At 47.0% G+C, this 21137-nt stretch overlaps 1 protein-coding gene across 18 annotated transcripts in view; it reads right to left on the bottom strand.

The window, feature by feature from the left end:
- Positions 1-6895: 6895 nt before the first annotated feature.
- Positions 6896-21137, bottom strand: part of ZKSCAN5 (zinc finger with KRAB and SCAN domains 5) — a 34487-nt gene continuing 20245 nt past the window's right edge. For 13 of the 18 annotated variants that reach the window (XM_008968708.5, XM_055115164.3, XM_003815717.7 and 10 more), the window contains 2 exons: positions 18677-19282; positions 10426-13997 (listed from right to left, as the gene is read on the bottom strand). In XM_008968708.5, coding sequence (XP_008966956.3) covers positions 12856-13997; positions 18677-19282 — 1748 coding nt within the window. In that variant the 3' untranslated portion in view covers positions 10426-12855. Of the gene's footprint in view, positions 7548-10425; positions 13998-18676; positions 19283-21137 lie in introns of those variants that run through there. The other 5 variants (XM_063605978.1, XM_063605979.1, XM_063605980.1 and 2 more) reach the window with 3 other exon arrangements.

Genomic DNA, 21137 nt, shown 5'->3' with positions numbered 1-21137 from the left:
TTACAGGCGTGAGCTACCACACACCACCGGAAGTGAGTCTTAATGCCAGTCTTGGTTTAGCAATATGCTGGGTTTTTTTAGATGGGCATGTGTTATAATTCAGCTAATGAGACATTTAGGCCATCTATTGGGATATTTCTGTGACTTCCCCTGTTCTCAAAAAGGATACAAGAGGCCAGGTGCAGTGGCTCCCACCTGTAATCTCAGCACTTTGGGAGGCCGAAGCAGGTGGATCACTTGATGTCAGGAGTTTGAGACCAGCCTGGCCAACATGGTGAAACCCCATCTCTACTAAAAAAAAAATACAAAAATTAGCTGGGTGTGGTGGTGTGTGCCTGTAATCTCAGCTACTCGGGAGGCTGAGGCAGGAAAATCGCTTGAACCTGAGAGGGAGAGGTTGCAGTGAGCAGAGATTGTGCCACTGCACTCCAGCCTGGGCAACAGAACGAGACTCTGTCTCAAAAAAAAAAAAAAAAAAGGCCAGACACGGTGGCTCACACCCGTAATCCCAGCACTTTGGGAGGCCAAGGCGGGCAGATCATGAGGTCAAGAGATCGAGACCATCCTGGCTAACATGGTGAAACCCTGTCTCTACTAAAAATACAAAAAAGTTAGCTGGGTATGGTGGCGCATGCCTATAATCTCAGCTACTTGGGAGGCTGAGGCAGGAGAATTGCTTGAACCCGGGAGGCGGAGGTTGCAATGAGCGGAGATCGCACCACTGCACTCCAGCCTGGCAACAGAGCGAGACTCCTCAAAAAAAAAAAAAAAAAATCAGGACACAAGAAAGAAGATAGTGATGATGGTGATTTGTTTGTTTGTTTGTTTGTTTGTTTTAGAGAGGGTCTAATTCCATCACTCAGCTGGAATGCACTTTGCAATCACGGCTCACTGCAGCCTCCTCCAGGCTCAAGTGATCTTCCTGCCTCATCGTTTTTATTTTTTTGTAGAGACAGGGGTCTCACTGTGTTGCCCAGGCTGTCCTTGAACTCCTGGCCTCAGGTGGTCCTCCTGCCTCAGCCTCCAGAAGTGCTGGAATTACAGACGTGAGCCACTGAGCCTGGCCTGAAATCCAATTTTTAATGTTGCCCCAAAGATACCGAAAACATAGTGAGGGACAAATGGCACGTCTGTTGGACACATCAGACAGTGGCCATAGATTTGCTAGTTTAGCCATTCACTGGGGTACAAGGTGAAGCCTGAAGTTTTCCAAACTTCAAACTTGAAGTTAAAGTGCTTCTATCCACTTCCAGGGGTTGGTGCCCCTGTGCCAGACAGAGCAAACGGGAGGTAGCTGCTCTTCAACCCCTTTCTCCTTTTCCTAGGCCCTCTGCAGCCCCACCACACTTGGTCCCCACGCTGACCGGCTAAGGGTGTGTTGAGCCCGCCTGAGGCCCAAGCCTTCCCTCTGCCCAGAGCTGGGGACTCCTGGCCAATGGGCACTCCAGCTCACAGACCCTCGGTATTAGGTGGCTCCTTCATAGACCACGGACAGAGCCTGGGCTGCAGAACAGAACCCACACCCGGGCGCAAACCACTACTCAGGGCTGCTTCCTGGGATAGCGAAGAAAGGCTTTGGGAGTGGGCGGACCGAGGGCGCAGGGCGCTTCTCCTCCAGGTCCTCGGCTCGGCCACCCCGGTCCGGCAAATGGCGGAACAGACCCAGCCTGCCCTTCACTGAGCGCCACTGGGAGCTGGTGCCCCTGCCTCGGCCACAGTCGCGATCTCGGAAAATCCAGAGCCAGAGCTGTAGTTATACAGAAGACTCCAGTGCTCCATACCCACCCTGGGTGGCAAGGCCTGCAGGTGAGCATTGTGAGCATGCGGTTGGCGCCTGCAGTGAACACCTCCGTCCCCCATCCTGGGTTCCTCGTGCGCGCGCCCTACCCAACAGCTTCGCCCGGGCGCGCGCGGAGTCTGGAGCGTGGGGCACAAGCAAAAGGGACGGTGAGGCACCTGGACCCCGACCCGGAGATGCTGAAATTAGGGGTTTTGACGTGGGACAGGTGGAATTGGAGTTAGAAGGTGAGTGTTAGCAGAAAGTCCCATAGACAGGAGTCAGGAGACCCAAGTTAGTCGTGGGACTGTCACTCCCTAACCGAAGTGGCCTAAGATTTCTGTGAGGCTATACTTTTTTTTTCTTTCTTTCTTTTTTTTTTTTTTTGGCGGGGCCTGGAGTGGGAGGATGGCAGACAGACCCTTTCTCTGGTGCCCAGGTTGGCATGATCACAACTCACTGCAGTCTCAACCTCCAAGGCTCAAGTGATCCTCCCACCACAGCCTCCTGGGACTATAGGCGTATGCCACCCCACTAATTTTGGTATGTTTTGTAGCAATGGGGTCTCACTGTGTTGCCCAGGCTGTTCTTGAACTCCTGGGCTCAAGCAGTCCTCCCACCTCGGCCTCCTAAAGTGCTAGGATTACAGGCCTGAGCCACTGTGCCCAGCCCCCAGTCTTTTTCTAACCACTCTTTTCTACATGGATGAAAAATACCTATTGATAAATAAACACATATATGATAGTACCTACCTAATGCAGTTACTGTGTGAAATAACTGAATTAATACATGTAATGCACTTAGGAGACTGCCTGATGTTTAGTAAGTGCTACACAAGTAATAAATAAATGTTAAAAGAGGCTTATAAATGAGTAATTTCAATTAAATGAGGGACTGTAGAGAAGACTGGCGAAGAATTAAGCACAAAGGTCTTTGTAGAGGAAGTAAATACATGGCAGGCTGTAAAATGATCATTCACAAGCAGTTCAGGCCGGGTGTGGTGGCTCACGCCTGTAATTCCAGCACTTGGGGAGGCCAAAGTGGGAGGATCAGTTGAGGTCAGGAGTTCAAGACCAGCCTGGCCAACATGGTGAAACCCCATCTCTACTGAAAATAAAAAATTAGCTGGTCATGGTGGCAGGCACCTGTAGTCCCAGCTATTTGGGAGGCTGAGGCAGGAGAATCACTTGAACCCAGGAGGCAGAGGTTTCAGTGAGCCAAAATCAAGCCCCTGCACTCTAGCCTGGGCGACAGAGCAAGACTCCATCTCAAAAAAAAAAGAAAAAAAAAAAGTTAGCCGAGGGCTGTGGCAGGCACCTGTAATCCCGGCTACTTGGGAGGCCAAAGTGGGAGAATCGCTTGAACCTGGGAGGCAGAGGTTGCAGTGAGCTGAGATCATGCCTCTACACTCCAGCCTGGGCAACAGAGACTCCATCTCAAAAAAAAAAAGAAGCAGTCCATATGAGCCTATGAAAAACACCTTGCTCGGGTTGTTTCGACAGAGTCACCCAAAGCTACCTTCCTTCTAGCTTTGCCTTTGAGCTCTGTAAATTACTTCAAAGAAACTTACACTTAAACTGAATCTAATGCAATTGTTCCTGTTATTTTTTTTCCCAGTTCCACACCCTATTTTAAGTCTAACACCTTCACTTTGTACTTTTGCCTTTGGATTCTAACGTGAAGAAGGAAAAGTCCTTCAATGCAGAAAACGGTGAAAAAAAAAATACCTGCCAGGACCTTATAAGGAGAAACCAAAAAATAAACTGGCCATGGTTTTGCAAGGTGGGCAAAGCCAGGAAGAGGAGATCGGGAGAGAGAGGTCCGATGTGAAGATGTGCACAGAGATGTCTGGAAAATAAGCCCAGAAAAAATAGTCTTCATAACCCATATAGGGGAAAGTGGAAAAAAACTTGGGCAGAGTTCTAACGTGGTGTGTCATCACAGGACACATGCCAGAGAGAAGCCCTACCAGTGTAAAGAATGTAGGCCAGGCGCAGTGGCTCATGCCTGTAATCCCAGCACTTTGGGAGGTCGAGGCAGGTGGATCATGAGGTCAGCAGATCAAAACCACCCTGGCTAACACGGTGAAACCCCCGTCTCTACTAAAAATACAAAAAAAAATCCGGGCATGGTGGCAGGTGCCTGTAGTCCTAGCTACTCGAGAGGCTGAGGCAGGAGAATGGCATGAACCTGGGAGGCGGAGCTTGCAGTGAGCCAAGATCGCACCACTGCACTCCAGCCTGGGTGACAGAGCGAGATTCCGTCTCAAAAAAAAAAAAAAAAAAGAATGTAGGAAAAGCTCCAGCCAGAGCAGAGCTGAGAGTGCATACCCAGGAGAGGCCCCAAACATGTGGCAAGTGCAAGAAGAGCTTTAGTTCTGGCTCAGGCCTCACCATGAATTGCACCAGGGACAGGTGATATCATTGCCTTGACTGTGAGAACACTTTACATGCACCACTGGGATGGTGCATGGAAGAATCCACACTGAAACAAAACTGTAACATGTAGTGAGAGTGGCAGAAGCTTCAGGCCAAGCTCAGCTCTCATCACCACCAGGTAGCTCCACTGAAGAGCAATTCCACCCTTACGGCGAGTGTGGGAAAAGCTTCACGTCAAGCTCATGCTTCACTGTGCACCAAGAATCCGCCTGGGGAGAGACCCTACAGTGTAATGGGTGTGAAAAGGCTTCCAGCCTCAGCATGACATTTGTGGTAGACAGAAGAGAAGCCCTGTAAATCCTGGAGGTGGGAAAGTTTGGGCCACAGCATTAGCTTAATTTTACATTATAGAATCTACCTGAGAGATAAACCTTACGAGTGTCATGCATGAGAGAAGAGATTTGGTGGAGACCTCATCTTTTAAGATGCCAGAAAACCCACATCTCAGGAGTGATGTGACAGAGAAAAGCTCTAAAAGACTAGGTTTCTGGCCGGGCACAGTGGCTCACGCCTGTAATCCCAGCACTTTGGGAGACGGAGGCGGGCGGATCATGAGGTCAGGAGATCGAGACCATCCTGGCTAACACAGTGAAACCCTATCTCTACTAAAAGTACAAAAAATTAGCTGGGTGTGGTGGCGGGTGCCTGTAGTCCCAGCTACTCGGGAGGCTGAGGCAGGAGAATGGCATGAACCCAGGAGGTGGAGCTTGCAGTGAGCCAAGATCATGCCACTGCACTCCAGCCTGGGCGACAGTGCAAGACTCCGTCTCAAAAAAAAAAAAAAAAAAAGGACTCGGTTTCTGCTGGGGTCAGTGGCTATCACATGTAATTCCAGCACTTTCAGAGGTCAAAATGGGAGGATCACTTGAGGCCAGGAGTTCAAGACCAGCCTGAGCAACATGGCAAGACCTCAACACTACAAAAAATTTTAAAAATTAGGAAGGCTCAGTGGTGCACCCATAGTCCTGGCTATTCAGGAGGCTGAGGCAAGAGGATCACTTGAGCCCAGGAGTTCAAGGCTGCAGTGAGCTGTGATTGTGCCACTGTACTCCAGCCTGGGCAACAGGGAAAGACCCTGTCTCGGGGAAAAAAAAAAAAAAAAGACTAGATTTCCTTGGTCATAAGCAACAATACCCAGCAAAGGAAAGAAACCACTATTCCAAAGGTGTGTGTCTTGTGAATAAAATACCACATGAGCGAAGACATCTGGTGTTTTCCTTCACCCCAGGGTTAATTACATGGCGTTGAATAGATAGCCCAGGCAGGGGAGAGAGTGTGTGTTTTCACTTCCCATGTCCTATCTTCACATGTCAGCCAGTGGAAAAAATACTGAGCAAGGGTCAGGGATGTCGAGACCAAGGGAAGATTCCCTGATAGGAAGGGACATAACCCTTGAAATATAACAGGGTTATCTAAGCCACAAATGCTGATTTTAGGGTGACCTCTGAGAGTTTTCTCTTGACCTCCACTCATCACTCTTTGGCTTTATTTGCTGGCCCTGGCTAAGCACGTGGGCTCCCTCAGGGAAATATCATCGAGGTTAACAATCATGCTTAGGTTTTTAAGAAATACAAGTGTTTTCTGTACTAGTACTGAATGATCATTATGTAGAGAATGTATATCATCAAAGCAAAAGGGAAAAAAAATAAGGCCAAGCGTGGTGGCTCATGCCTGTAATTCCAGCACTTTGGGCAGCTGAGGCAGGTGGATCACCTGAGGTCAGGAGTTCAAGACCAGCCTGGCAAACATGGTGAAACCCCATCTCTACCAAAAAAATACAAAAATTAGCTGGGCGTGGTGATGGGTGCCTATAGTCCCAGCTACTCGGGAGGCTGAGGCAGGAGAATCGCTTGAACCCAGGAAGTGGAGATTGCAGTGAGCTGAGATCATGCCACTGCACTCCAGCCTGGGGGACAGAGTGAGACCCTGTCTCAAAAAACAGGAAAAAAGGTAATTTTCTTCCCTCTTTTTTATTATTACTTTGAGCTGCCAAAGTACTTTTTTTTTCTTTTTGCCTACTTTCTCATTTGTAGTGCAGACTCTGTAAACCTGCCTTTTCCCCACTCTCTAACATGCCATCCATGCCTGGTAATGCTTTGGTGTTCTCTTACTTTAGGTATGATTGTTTTCACTACCCCCAGTGCTCCTAATGCAATTCCCCTCAGCCAGTTTTTCCTCTATGTCCCTTCTTTTGGAATTTTCAGATAGCCCTAGTGGGTCCACAGACATTCTGAGATTGTGCATCAGACTCAAAATATGGACTTTTCTGGGGGAAAGGCCAGTGGATTTCAACAGATTCTAAGAAGGCTACCTTATCCCCAAAATGTTAAGACCAATTGCTTTAGGAAGTCTTTAATGTTCTTATGGGTTTTTCTTCCTAAAGAGACAGCAGGGCCAGGTGTAACAGCTCATGCCTGTAGTCCCAACACTTTGGGAGGCCAAAGTGGGCTGAAGTCAGAGGATCGCTTGATCTGTTGCCCAGGAGTTTGAGATGAGCCTAGGCAACATGGCAAAACCCTATCTCTATGAAAATGCAAAAATCAGCCAGGCACGATGGTGTGTGCCTATGGACCCAGCTACTCAGGAGGCTGAGGTGGAAGGATTGCTTGAGGTCAGGAGTTAAGAGACCAGCCAGGGCAACATGTGAGAGCCCGTCTCCTCACACAAAAAAATTAAAAATGATGGTGAGCGCCAAGAATGATGGTGAGCACCTGTAGTCCCTGCTGCTCAGGAGGTCTAGGTGGGAGGATCACTTGAGCCCAGGAAGTCAAGGGTATAGTGAACCATAGTCACACCATTGCACTCCAGCCTGGGTGACAGTGTGAGACTCTGTCTTAACAACAACAACAAAAAAAGCAGATTTTAATCATTTCCCCCTTTTTCACTTTTAACAAATGGAAATAACTCAATGTAAAAATTAACTGTTTCATATTCCAATTGATCGCCTTAGAGCTATACTGTTCCATCGGTGTCAGGTTCACGACTACGCCAACTGTCATGCCCAGGGTCAGGTTCCAACTCATGCTGAGGTCCAAAGGGAGTGAGTGGATGAGCAGATAGCTGAAAACACTCAGGGGGCCGTAGGCAGGTGAAATGTAGTTTTATTTAGCAGCTCTCATCAGCAGCTCACTTACACTAGTTCTCTTACACTGTCCACCTTGTCTCGGCTGCTTAGTCAGGTGGCTCCCACACACAGCTGTGCGGCTGGCTCTTCAATACCAGCTACTTAGGAGGCTGAGGCAGGAGAATCGCTTGAACTCAGGAGGCAGAGGTTGCAGTGAGCCGAGATCGCGCCACTGCACTCCAGCCTGGGCGAGAGAGTAAGACTCCACCTCAAAAAAAAAAAAAAAAAATCCTTAATTTGCTAATATTCACAAAGGAGAATACACTTGTGCATTCATTTCCCAGGTCTGCTGTAACAAAGTACCACAAACTGGGTGGTTTAAAACAATAAAAATGTATTGTCTCTCAGTACTGGAGTTTAGAAGTCAGAAACTAAGGTGTCAGCAGGTCTATGCTCCCCCTGAAACTTGCAAGGGAAACCTTGGCTCTTCATAGCTTCTGGTGGTTTGCTGGCAATCTTTGGCATTCCTTGACTTGCAGCTGCATAACCCCAGTCTCTGCCCTTGCCATCACGTGACCTTCTCTCTTGTGTGCCTGTGTCCACACAGTCAGCTTCTCATAAGGACATCAGTCACTGGATTAGGGGCTCATCCCATCCCAGTAAGATCTTGTCTCTTTTTTTTTTTTTTTTTTTTTTGTGACAGAATCTCACTCTGTTGCCCAGGCTGGAGTGCAGTGGCGCAATCTCAGCTCACTGCAACCTCCGCCTCCCGGGTTCAAGCGATTCTCCCTGCCTCAGCCTCCAGAGTAGCTGGGATTACAGGCGCCCGCCACGCCCAGCTAAGTTTTGTATTTTTAGTAGAGTCGCGGTTTCACCATATTGGCCAGGCTGGTCTTGAACTCCTGAACTCAAGTGATCCACCTGCCTCGGCCTCCCAAAGTGCTGGGATTACAGGTATGAGCCACCATGCCCGACCGAGACCTTGTCTTAACTAATTATATCTGCTATGGTTCTATCTCCAATAAGGTCACATTCTGAGGTACTAGGGGCTGGGACTTCAATAATTCCTTCTGGCTGGGGAGAAGTGGAGAACACAGTTTATGACAACTTGTAATTTGCACCTATCTAATCACACCAAACAGATCTGAAAGAGTTGTCAAAAAGAGGCTAGTATCCTGATAAGGGACGGCCAATATGAATTTATACGAAACATGGTAAGAAGGGGCATAGTTTGGCTTCAAGCCAAACTTGAAGTAAAGTAGGACTTCATTTTTAAGGAGGCAAAAATTCCTGTTGAAAGTCTTTGCTTTCACCTTCACCCCAATGGTTTTTTTTTTCTTATTTTTCTTTCTCTTTCCTTTTTTTTTTTTTTTTTTTGACAGAGTCTTACTCTGTCGCCCCGGCTGGAGTGCAGTGGCATGATCTCGACTCACTGCAACCTCCACCTGCCAGGTTCAAGCGATCCTTCCACCTCACCCTCTTGATTAGCTGGTAATACAGGCGCCTGCCACTACACCCAGCTAATTTTTTGTATTTTTAGTAGGGATGGAGTTTCACCACGTTGGCCACACAGTCAGCTTCTCATAAGGACACCAGTCACTTTGGATTAGGGGCTCATCCCATCCCAGTAAGACCTCATCTTCTTTTTTTTTTTCATCAGTTCAAGACTGATGGTCCTCACTCTCGACCTCAAGTGATCCACATGCCTCGGCCTCCCAAAGTGCTGCGATTACAGGCATGAGCCACTGTGCCTGGCCCACCCCAATGTTTTAAAGAGACTGGGCACAATGCCGCAGAAGAATTCTGAAACACTATTCCATTATTTCATTTATTTATTTATTTATTTTGCAATAGGGTCTTGCTCTGTTGCTCAGGCTAGCATGCAGTGGTGTGATCATAGCTCACTGCAGCCTTTAATTCCTGGGCTCAAGTGATCCTCCCACCTCAGCTTCCCAAGTAACTAGGTCCAGATGCGTGCAGCATCACACCCAACTAATTTATTTTATTTTTTGTAGACGGTGGGGCACTGGCAGAGTAGGGAGGATCTCACTATGTTGCCCAGGCTGATCTTGAATTCCTGGGCTCAAGCAATCCTCCTGCCTTGGCCTCTCAAGATGCTGGGATTACAGGCATGAGCCACAGTGCCTGGCCTTATTCTGCCTATTAAAGACAGCACCTTTTAATGGCTGTTGGTTTAAAGAGTGTATGAACCAAGCATGATGGCTCATGCCTATAATCCCAACATTTTTAGGAGGCAGAGACAGGAGTATTCCTTGATCCCAGGAGTTCAAGACCAGCCTGGGCAACATAGTGAGACCCCATCTCTACCAAAAATAGAAAATAAATAGCCTGGTGCTGTGGCCCATGTCTGTAATGCCAGCACTTTGGGAGGCTGAGACGGGTGAACTGCTTGAGCTCAGGAGTTTGAGACCAGTCCAGGCAACATGGCAAAACCCTGTCTCTACCAAAAATACAAAAATGAACCACGTATGGTGGCACATGCCTCTGGTCCCAGCTACTTGGGAGGCTGAGGTGGGAGGATCACTGGCACCCGGGAAGTTGAGGCTGCAGTGAGCTGTAATCATGCCACTCCACTCCAGCCTGGGTGACAAAGCGAGACCCTGTCTCAAAAAACAAACAATGGTCCCCATGGCCACATGCCCACTGCTGCACCTCTGGCTGTAATGTGAATGGTCTGGGGTGATGTTATATAACCAGCCCCTGCAAACCAGGATAGCCACTACCAAGCTTCTCAGTGATGCTGATGGCCCCCCAACCAGGGCATTCCTTGGAACCTTGGTAAACAGAATGCTCTCCAGACCCTCCTAAGGAACATAACTGAAGGTGGGTTGCTTGGTCTTATCTTCTAGTTCCATCCTAGTTTGTGTATGTATGAATCTTTGGATCCCTTTGTTAAGTCTGCCATGGTTTTGTCATCTCTACGTCATTTAATGTGGGCCACTGACTTTTCTAAGCTTTCAAGAATCACTCCAAGGCCAGGTGCAGTAGCTCATGCCTGTAATCCCAACATTTGGGAGGCCAAGGCTGGAGGATCACTTGAGCCCAGGAGTTCGAGACCACTCTGGGCAGCATAGGGAGATACCATCTCTCCAGAAAAAATATTTTTTCTTTTTTTTTTTTTTTTGAGACAGTGTCGCTCTGTCAACTGGGCTAGAGTGCAGTGGCGTGATCTCAGCTCACTGCAACCTCTGCCTCCCGGGTTTAAGCGATTCTCCTGCCTCAGCCTCTGGAGTAGCTGGGACTATAGGCATGCGCCACTATGCCCAGCTAATTTTTGTATTTTAAGTAGAGACCGGGTTTCACCATGTTGGTTGGCCAGGATGGTCTCGATCTCTTGACCTCGTGATCTGCCCGCCTCAGCCTCCCAAAGTGCTGGGTTTATAGGCATGAGCCACCGCGCCCAGCTAAAGTATGTTTTTTAAAAATTAGCCACTCATGGTGGCATGTGCCTGTAGTCCCAGCTATTCAGGAGGCTGAGGTGGCTAGACCACTTGAGCCCAGGAGGTCAAGGCTGCAGTGAGCTGTGATTGCACCACTGCACTCTAGCCTGGGCAGCAGAGCAAGACCCTGTCTATAAAAAAATTAAAAAGCTACCAAGAAGGTCCTCTGACACACACTTGGCATTAAATTGGTGGTTATTTGCCCTGTCATTTTCTTCTCTTCAAGGATTCAGTGACTTTCAGCAAGAGCCACCCAATTCCATAATCTTTATTTTCCTGTTTGTCCCAAACCTCTACAAGTCAATAGATCGCTTTCCACCTGTATCTCATCCCAGTTCCCCACAAGTGAATGACTTAGTGACTGGACAGGTACCACATGCCAGGACTATTAACAGTGATGCGGGTCTTCACTCCCTCCTGGCAAGTGACCAACTCCACAATCCACTCTCACAGCAGCTTCCTAGGACCACTTGTGGCACCAAATGTCTTAGATCAGGTTCTCTAAAGCAGAGCCTGAGACAGGGATTCAGAACCATGTGATTGACAGTGTGATTTATTTGGGAAACGCCTTTGAGGGAGGGAATGAAACAGGATAGAGAAGGGAGAGAGCTTAGCACGGATGAAGGCTCAGAAAAAGTCTAGCTTGGCCTGATCCAAGGGTGCCAGAGCAGTCATAGCACCCTGGAGTTTTCTCCGCTTTAATCAAATGAACCAGGTGTTGGGGTGTAGAGAGGAAGTGACTCCTGGGTGAGGTGAGATGGCTCTCATCTCCTGAGGGCAATTCTCCAGTTTCTGGAGAACAAGAGCTGTGAGCACTTGCAGCCCAAACTCAGAGCAGCTGGGGATGGGGGTCTCAGCTTGGTAGAGGGGACTGGACAGGGCACCACAGTGTACAACACATACGGTCAACAAATATTTATTGGGCATTTATTGTAAGCCAGGCAAGTCAGCAGAAACAGGGCCTGAGCAGTGCCCAAGAGCACTCACTCACTCTCCCTAGCAAACAGGCTCAGGAGAACTCTCTCACGCATGTCATCCTCTTTCCCACTCAAAACTCCCACCCCAACCTTCCTGGAAGGCAGGGCTAACAGGACCTCCTGCCTGCCTGCTCATGACTGATTACTTTCAATCCCAGCTGCAATGCAAACTGAAACTCATTCTGTATATCACCACTCTACAGGAGAGGTCTATTTCTGGGGCACCCAGAAGTCAGCACACATACTGCTGGGACCAGGACTCATAATTCACCTTGGTCCAATTCCTTCTATGGGTTTAGCTGCCCTCATTCCTGTGGGTAATACAAGATCAAACAGTCCACAGCTTTGCCTGTCTTCTCTGTTCCCCTAAGGTCCCTCTCCCTTTGCTGTAAGATGTGACTGACCAGCACAGTTTCTCCTGAATTGACAAACTGAACTCCTCCTTCTACCGGCTAAACCCTGACATCAGTAGAATCAAACCAAAAACAAGGTAGAGTGTTTCACAGAGAAGTGGTGGATTGAATAAGGCAGCAGAAACACATACCATCCAGCCCCTGAACCTGAATTTTGCCAAAACAGAGATACTTTAAGTCCATTTCTTTTCAAAGGGATTAATGCTCAAAGTGGGAATAGTGACTAGGGTATTCTAGTGGTTGGAATAATAATTTCTAGAAAAGGTTCATTGCTGAGGTACCTAAACAGACATCATGCTAAAGAATTCTTTTACTGTGCGCTTCCCTGAATAGATACGCCGTCAAACAAGGCAGAAGCTACAAATAAAGCTTACTTCTACTGAACTCGTGAAGCTGTTCCTAGTGTCAGTTTTGAGTTTCAAGTGAAGACTGAATGTCAACTGCAGGCTTTCCGAATTCCTCGACCATGTCCATCCATGGATTCTCTTCTTGTCTAGATTCCCAAGCATGAAGATGCTAACTAAAGCATTTCTCAATGGGGAACACGAAAAGATTTCTACTATTGTGGGTTCTCCGGTGTTCCTAAAGGCTGAGTTCTAACTAAAGGATTTCAACCTATTTGTGAGTTTGATGGTAACGCTGGAAAAATGCTTGAAGTTGTTACTTTGCTCATTATAGGAGTATGGTTTCCCTCCAGGAAGGCTTCTCTAAAATTAAGAGCTATTCTACAACAGAGACCCCTCTACACTTAAGGTATTTATGGGATCTGTCCTCTCATGGCTTCTCAGGTGTTTAAAGAGGCTACAACTCCAGCTGAAATTCATTCCACATTCTTTACATTGAAAAGGTTTCTCACCAGTATGGATTCTCTGATGTTGATTAAGATGTGACTTCAGAGTGAAGCCTCTGCCACATTCATGACATTGATGGGATTTTGTGCTGGAGTAGATTTTTTGATGTTGTTTGGTGTGGGAACACTGGCCAACATTTTCTCTACATATATCACATTGATAGGGCTTCTCTGCTGTATGAGTTCTGTAATGCTGAATGAGGTCTGAGCTATAACCAAAGGCTTTTCCACAGATATCACACTGATAAGGCTGCTCTTGTAACTCAATCTTCTTGTCTTCAATCACTGTCAAGTTCCAACTATATGCTTCCTCACAGATGCCATTTTTTTCATTTTTCTGACCCATGTGGAGCACCTGATGTTCAATTAGGCTAACGTACTGAAAAAAGATTTCCCCACATTCACGACACTGATGGGATTTCTCTCGGGAGTGGAGTCGAAGATGTCCAGCCAGGTGGGAACGCCTCCCAAAGCCTTTCCCACATTCGTTACACTTGAAGGGTCTCTCCCCACTGTGCACGCTCTGATGCTGAACAAGGTGGGACCTCACTCTGAAGGCTTTCCCACATAAGGGACAGGTGTAGGGCTTCTCACCTGTGTGGACGCGCTGATGCTGAGTTAGGTGCACACGTTGGTTGTAGCTTTTCCCACATTCCTCACACCTGAATGGTTTCTCCCCAGTGTGTATTCTTTGATGTTGAATAAGATGTGCACTCTGAATGAAGCTTTTCCCACACTCGTTACATTTATGTGGTCTCTCTCCAGTGGAGGATTTTTTGTGGACATATGGGACTTCACTGTAGTTCATCCTTTTTGAAGACGGTTGTCCTAGAATCTCTTTCATGGGAATTCCCTGCTTTCTATCCAGCTTGCCTTGAAACTCACAGCCTTCACCAAAATCTTGAACTTGAGAAACATTTCTTTGGGTTTTTCCAGATAGTTCCATGTCTGCTTCCGAATATTCTGAAATTTTCTTCTTAACACTTAATTTTGTGTTCTTACTTCTTTTGTCACTGCCTAAAAAAAATAAAGAGCAAGTGAAAATGTGATCAGTTCTTTTTTTTTTTTGAGATGGGGTCTTGCTCTGTCGCCCAGGCTAGAGTGCAATGATGCGATCTCGGCTCACTGCAACCTCTGCCTCCTGGGTTCAAGTGATTCTCCTGCCTCAGCCTCCCAAGTAGCTGAGACTACAGGCGTGCATGACCACACCCAGCTAATTTTTGTATGTTTAGTAGAGATGGGGTTTTGCCATGTTGGCCAGGCTGGTCTCAAACTCCTGACTTTGGGTGATCCACCCGCCTCAGCCTCCCAAAGTGCTGGGATTACAGGTTTAAGCTACCGTGCCTGGCCCATCAGTTCTTTTATAAAGGAAAAATAAACTGTCATAAAAAATGTTCATCAGATGAAACTATGATGTAACGGGAGTAACAGAGGTGGATGTGTGTGTGTACTTGATGCCAACAGGAATGTAAACAACAAACTTTTGGAATTTTCTGACGAAAAGAGCAAGACTCATCCACAGGATGGCAGAAAATATTTGCAAACTATGCATCAGACAAAGGACTAATATCCAGAATCTACAAGTAACTCTAACAAGTCAACAAGAAAAAAAAAATCCCATCAAAAAGTAGGCAAATGACATGGAGACAGTTCTCAAAATAATATATACAAATGACCAACAAACATGAAAAAAATGCTGAACATCACTAATCATCAGGAAGGTGCAAATTAAAGCCACAGTAAGGTACTGCCTTACTCCTGCAAGAATGGCCATTATTAAGAAGTCAAAAGGCCGGGCGTGGTGGCTCACACCTGTAATCCCAGCACTATGGGAGGCCGAGGCGGGCAGATCACCTGAGGTCAGGAGTTCGAAACCAGCCTGGCCAACATGGTGAAACCCCCATCTCTACTAAAAATACAAAAATTAGCTGGGCATGGTGGCGGGCGCCTGTAATCCCAGCTACTCAGGAGGCTGAGGCAGGAGAATCGCTTGAACCCAGGAGGCAGAAGTTGCAGTGAGCCGAGACTGCGCCATTGCACTCCAGCCTGGGCAACAGCGAGACTCCATCTCAAAAAAAAAAAAAAAAAAAAAAAAGGCCGGGTGCAGGTGGCTCACGCCTGTAATCCCAGAACTTTGGGAAGCCGAGGTGGGTGGATCACGAGGTCAGGAATTCAAGACCAGCCTGACCAAGACAGTGAAACCCCATCTCTACTAAAAATACAAAAATTAGCTGGGCATGGTGGTGGGTGCCCTGTAATCACAGCTACTCCAGAGGCTGAGGCAGAGAATTGCTTGAACCCAAGAGGCAGAGGTTGCAGTGAGCCAAGATTGCGCCACTGCACTCCAGCCTGGGCAACACAGCGAGACTCCATCTCAAAAAAAACAAAGAAGTCAAAAAACAATAGATGTTGGCATGGATGTGGTGAAAAGGGAACGCTTATACATTGCTGGTGAGAGATAAATTAATACAACTTCTATGGATAACAGTATGGAGACTTCTTCAAGAACCAGAAGTAGATCTGCCATTTGATCCAGCAATTCCACAACTGGGTATATCTACACAAAGGAAAAGACAATATACCAAAAAGACTGTAAGCGTCTGTCTTCTGCAGCACAATTCACAACTGCAAAGATATGGAACCAATCTAAGTGCCCGTTGAGCAATGAGTTGATAAAGAAAGTGTAGCAGGCTGGGTGTGGTGACTCGTGCCTATAATCCCAGCACTTTGGGAGGCTGAGGCAGGTGGATCACCTGAGGTCAGGAGTTCAAGACCAGCCTGACCAACATGGTAAAACCTCATCTCTACTAAACATACAAAAATTAGCAAGGGATGGTGGTAGGTGCCTGTAGTCCCAGCTACTCGGGAGGCTGAGGCAGAAGAATCGCCTGAACCCAGGAGGCAGAAGCTGCAGTGAGTTGAGATCACATCACTGCACTCCAGCCTGGGTGACAGAGTGAGACTCCATCTCAAAAAAGAAAAACAAAAAACAAATACATAACTGGGTGGTGAGAACTGACAAAAACTGGAAGAATGAGAGTGAAGAGGGTATGCAGTCAGGGAATATCTGACTAGGAGTCAGGAAATAAGGCAAAATGAGCCAACAAGAAGCATTGTCAGAGGGTGGGTGATATAGCAATCCCTGCCCCCTTCACCCTTAGCCAACATTCTAGCCTCAGTTTTCCTCCCCCGGCATGTCATCCTTCTCCTTTGGGAATGCTCATCACCTTTACTATCTGCTACCCCCACCAGACCATCGGCTGCATGAGAGCATAGACTGTATCTCTGTTCTGGTCACTGCAGATCCTGTGCAACTAGCAACACAGACTCTCAATAATATGGCTGGATGTGCAAAACATGTATTCCCCCTTTGATCCAGAAAAATGAGGGAGGACCAGGCATGGTGGCTCACACCTGTAACTCCTAGCACTTGTGGAGGCCAAGGCTGGAGGATCGTTTAAGCCTAGAAGTTCAAGACCAGCCTGGGCAACAGAGCCAGACCCCTTCTCTACAAAAAATACATAAATTAACTGGGTGTGGTGGTGAACACTTGTAGTCCCAGCTATGCAGGAAGCTGAGGTGGGAGGATTAGTTCAGCCCAGGAAGTGGAGGCTGCAGTGAGCTGAGATCCCGCTACTTTACCCTAGCCTGTGTGACAGAGCAAGACCCTATCTCAAAAAACAAAAACGCCCCCGCCCCACAAAAAAAATGTGGAAGGCAAGTGAGTATTCACTGGGAAACTAGCCATAGAAACAATTGCAGGAAAGGTATAAAACAAAAGATAACTATTTTAAAGCGATTGCTTTTTCAAGTCCAAAGCGCTATTGGTGGATTTTCCAAATGAGGGAATCATCGAGTAGAACGGGAAAACACTAGCTGAGAGGATAGCTCAGCTCAACCCAGAACTTTAAAGACACTTTACTGACTTCTGTGCCATGGTGGAAGATGCAGCGTGGCTGTAAACATCAAAGGCAGAATTTAAAAAAAAAAAAAAAAGAAAAACATTTTGGCTGGTCTTAGAATCGTCTGAAGAATATTAGTAAGGGCCTTTAAGTTCACAGCACAGTTTATGACGATCTCATTCACAGATAAATTTACTGTCATTTGAACAGATGTTTAAAAATACTGGCCCGGCATGGTGGCTCACACCTATAATCCCAGCACTTTGGGAGGCCAAGGCGGGTGGATCACTTGAGGTCAGGAGTTTGAGACCATCCTGGCCAATATAGTGAAACCCCGTCTCTACTAAAAATACAAAAAAAAATTAGCCAGGTATGGTGGCAAATGCCTGTAATCTCAGCTACTCGGGAGGCTGAGGCACGAGAATCGCTTGAACCTGGGAGGCAGAGGTTGCAGTGAGCTGAGATCGTGCCATTGCACTCCAGCCTGGGCAACAAGAGTGAAACTCCGTCTCAAAAAAAGAAAAGAAAAGAAAAAAAGAAAAAGTCACAGGCATAAACAGTTATCGGGACAAAAGAGAAAAAAATTGAAGTTCAACAACTGGGAACACTTGAGTAAATTACAATGCCACCACACAATGGCAGACTGTCAGAAATAAAAAGGAGGGCTGAACAGCCCTGGAAAATGTGTACGCTTAATATTTAATTCTGAGTACGACTACGTGAAACAGACTTATAAAAAAAAAGGAAACATACTAAGTAATAACAGTTCTATTAGTTAGGGTGATGTGATTATGGGTGATTTATTTTTTCTTTTTATTTTCTCCAAGCTTCCTGTACTACTGTTATTTTATTGGGTTTGTGTTTGTTTGTTGTTTGAGAAGTCTCACTCTGTTGGCCAGTCTGGAGTGCAGTGGCTATTCACAGACACATTTATAGCTCACTGTAGTCTTGAACTTCTGGGCTAAGAGATCCTCCCACCTCAGACTTCCGAGGAGCTGCAACTACAGGCACATGCCACCATGCCCAGGTAATTTTTAAATTTTTTTGTAGAGACAAGGTCTTGCTATGTTGCCCAGGGTGGTCTTGAATGCCTGGCCTCAAGTAATCCTCCTAGCTCAGCCGCCTCCCAAAGCACTGAGATTACAGGTGTGAGCCACTGTACCCAGGCTATTGTTTTAAAATAAGTAAAATAACTAAATTGGGAAAAGGGGAAAGAGAGAAAAGCATATAAGAGAGCCAAATCCTCATTTACTACCATAGAAAGTCAATAGATAACATTTAAAATTGATGAGCCAACTAATAATAGTTTTATTTTAAAATACAGAATTACCAGAAGGAACCACTAACAGCTGAGAGCACAGCCAGCACAGTGGCTCATGCCTGTAATCCCAGCACTTTGGGAGGCCAAGGCAGGCAGATCGCCTGAGGTCAGGAGTTCAAAACCAGCCTAGCCAACATGGGGAAACCCTGTGTCTACTAAAAACACAAAAATTACCCGGGCATGCTGGTGCGCGCCTGTTGTCCCAGCTACTTGGGAGGCTGAGGCAGGAGAATCGCTTGAACCGGGGAGGCAGAAGTTGCAGTGAGCTGAGATCTCACCACTGCACTCCAGCCTGGGCGACAGAGCGAGACTGTCTCAAAAAATAAATACATAAGAACCAAATAAACGATAACCTTTGCCTCTTCCTACCCCCCCCAGTATCACCACCCATCTGTCCTGTTGTACCGTACTAATAAAACACCTTTTGCTTTTCGCCTCCATTTATCCCCCGGATATAAACTCCTCACACGTACATCTCTGGGATTTCTCCCTGAAGTGGCGTTTTAGGTGTTCGATCAGATGCGAATGGCGACCGAAGTTCTTCCCACACTCATTGCAGCCGTAGGGCCTCTCTCCGCTGTGGACACTGTGGTGCTGAACCAGGTGGGAACTCACCCGGAAAGCCTTTCCGCACACCTGACATTTGTAGGGTTTCTCCCCTGTGTGGACACGCTGGTGCTGGGTGAGGTGCACCCGCTGATTGTAGCTCTTCCCACATTCTCCGCACTTAAACGGTTTTTCTCCAGTGTGGATGCGCCGATGCTGAATAAAGTTTGAGGCTTGGAGGAAGAATTTGCCACAATCGCTGCATCTGTGCCCTCTCTCGCCATGTGTGCTTTGCTTAGGGCTGATGTCTGTGATTGCATCCAGATCCCTTTTCTGGGAAGGATTCTGCCTTGATTTCCCCACAGTGGGGTTGACCTGCCACCTTTGTACCATGCCTTTAAGGTCACTGACTTCTGCAAAGTCTGGATCCTGAGGAACGCTCCTTTCGGTGTGTTCTGGCGCCACCCAGTGTGATTCAGAGTCATCAGAAATCTGCTTCACTATGAGCTCCATATTGTCCCTGGACTCATAACCTGAAATCACAGGGAGAATTAAAAAATGAGCTTTTCCTTGAATTTGAAGAAATAAAATGAGAGGATAATGAAGAGAAACTGACATGTGCTAGGGATCCATGATTCTGTAAAGGGACTTTTACAGTACAGGGATGGGATGAAAAATATTCAAGCAGAAAAGTGAGGGAGGTTAGGGAAGGAAGAGCTGGCAAAAAATGTTCAGAGGAAGGAGACTGAAAATCAGTCATTCCACTGAACGAAGAGGGTCTCCTCTCAGTGTGGCACTTACAAATACCTGTATCATGTTAAATGTTCTCGTGTGTGTGCGCGCGCGCGCGCGTGTGTGTGCGAGCGTGCGTTTATGTGTGTGTTTTGAGACAGGGTCTCACTCTGTCACCCAGGCTGGAGTGCAGTGGGGCAATCATGGCTCACTGCATCCTCAACCTCTTGGGCTCAAGCGATCCTCCCACCTCAGCCTCCCAAGTAGCTAGGACTACAGTTGCACACCACCATGCTCAGCTAATTTTTATATTTTTGTAGAGATGAGGGTCTCATTATGTTGCCCATGCTGGTTTCAAACTCCTGAGCTCAAGTGATCCTCCCATCTCAGCTTCCCAAAGTGCTGGGATTACAGACGTGAGCCAACGTGACTGGGCAATATTCTTTTTTTTTTCTTTTGAGACGGAGTCTCACTCTGCCACCCAGGCTGGAGTGCAGTGGTACGATCTCGGCTGACTGCAACCTCTGCCTCCCGGGTTCAAGTGATTCTTCTGCCTCAGCCTCTCAAGTCACTGGGACTACAGGCGCACATCACCACGCCCAGCTAATTTTTGTAATTTTAGCAGAGACAGGGTGTCACCATATTGGCCAGGTGGTCTCGAACTCCTGACCTAGTGATCTGCCTGCCTCGGCCTCCCAAAGTGCTGGGATTACAGACATGAGCCACCGCGCCCGGTAACGACTGGGCAATATTCTTAATAAAACTGGATAGCAGGTTATGCAGCTAACCCCATCTTCACCTTCCTCTTCTTGTGAATTCATAGCCTAGAAAAGAAAGGTGATCTTTCTAGGTTTCTCAATGCCCAAAGGATTTCAGTTTGGTATGAATTAATCTAAAGGAAAAAAGACATTCTTTCTATATCCTGAGAAAAACCTACTACTTTCAAGAGCTAGGTTAATGTTCAGCAGTCACTGATAGAACCGTGGATGTTTCAGTGGCTATAATTAGTTCCTTTGTTCAACTGTATCAGCAAGATACTTTACTCAAAACACTGATGTTTTAATATGGTTTGCAGAGACAAATCTTCAGTAGTTAACAAAAAATAGAGTATTGGCCAGGCACAGTGGCTCATGCCTGTAATCCCAGCACTTTGGGAAGCCAAGGCGGGCGGTTCACTTGAGGCCAGGAGTTCGAGACCAGCCTGACCAACACAGCGAAACCCTGTCTCTACAAAAAATACAAAAATTATCAGCCGGGTGTGGTGGCTCACGCCTGTAATCCCAGCACTGTGGGAGGCCGAGGTAGGCGGATCACTTGAGGTCAGGAGTTTGAAACCAGCCTGGCCAACATGATGAAAACCTGTCTCTACTAAAAATACGAAAAAAATTAGCCAGGCGTCGTGGCACACACCTGTAATCCCAGCTACTCAGGAGGCTGAGGCACGAGAATCGCTTGATCCCAGGAGGCAGAGGTTGCAGTGAGTTGAGATCACACCACTGCACTCCAGTCTGGGTGACAGAGCGAGACTCTGTCCCAAAAAAAAAAAAAAAAACCCAGGGAGTATCATGGCCTATTAAGAATGTCCCAAGATGTTTTCGTGAGGAGAGTTTTCTGTATTATATTAGTAATAAGAGCTAAACATTTGCTGAGTGCTAT

The sequence above is a fragment of the Pan paniscus genome, chromosome 6 (assembly GCF_029289425.2).
Source record: "Pan paniscus chromosome 6, NHGRI_mPanPan1-v2.0_pri, whole genome shotgun sequence".
In the NCBI taxonomy this organism is placed as follows: Eukaryota; Metazoa; Chordata; class Mammalia; order Primates; family Hominidae; genus Pan; species Pan paniscus.
Note: the sequence above shows the minus strand (reverse complement) of the source record. Positions and strands in the feature narration are given on the sequence as shown.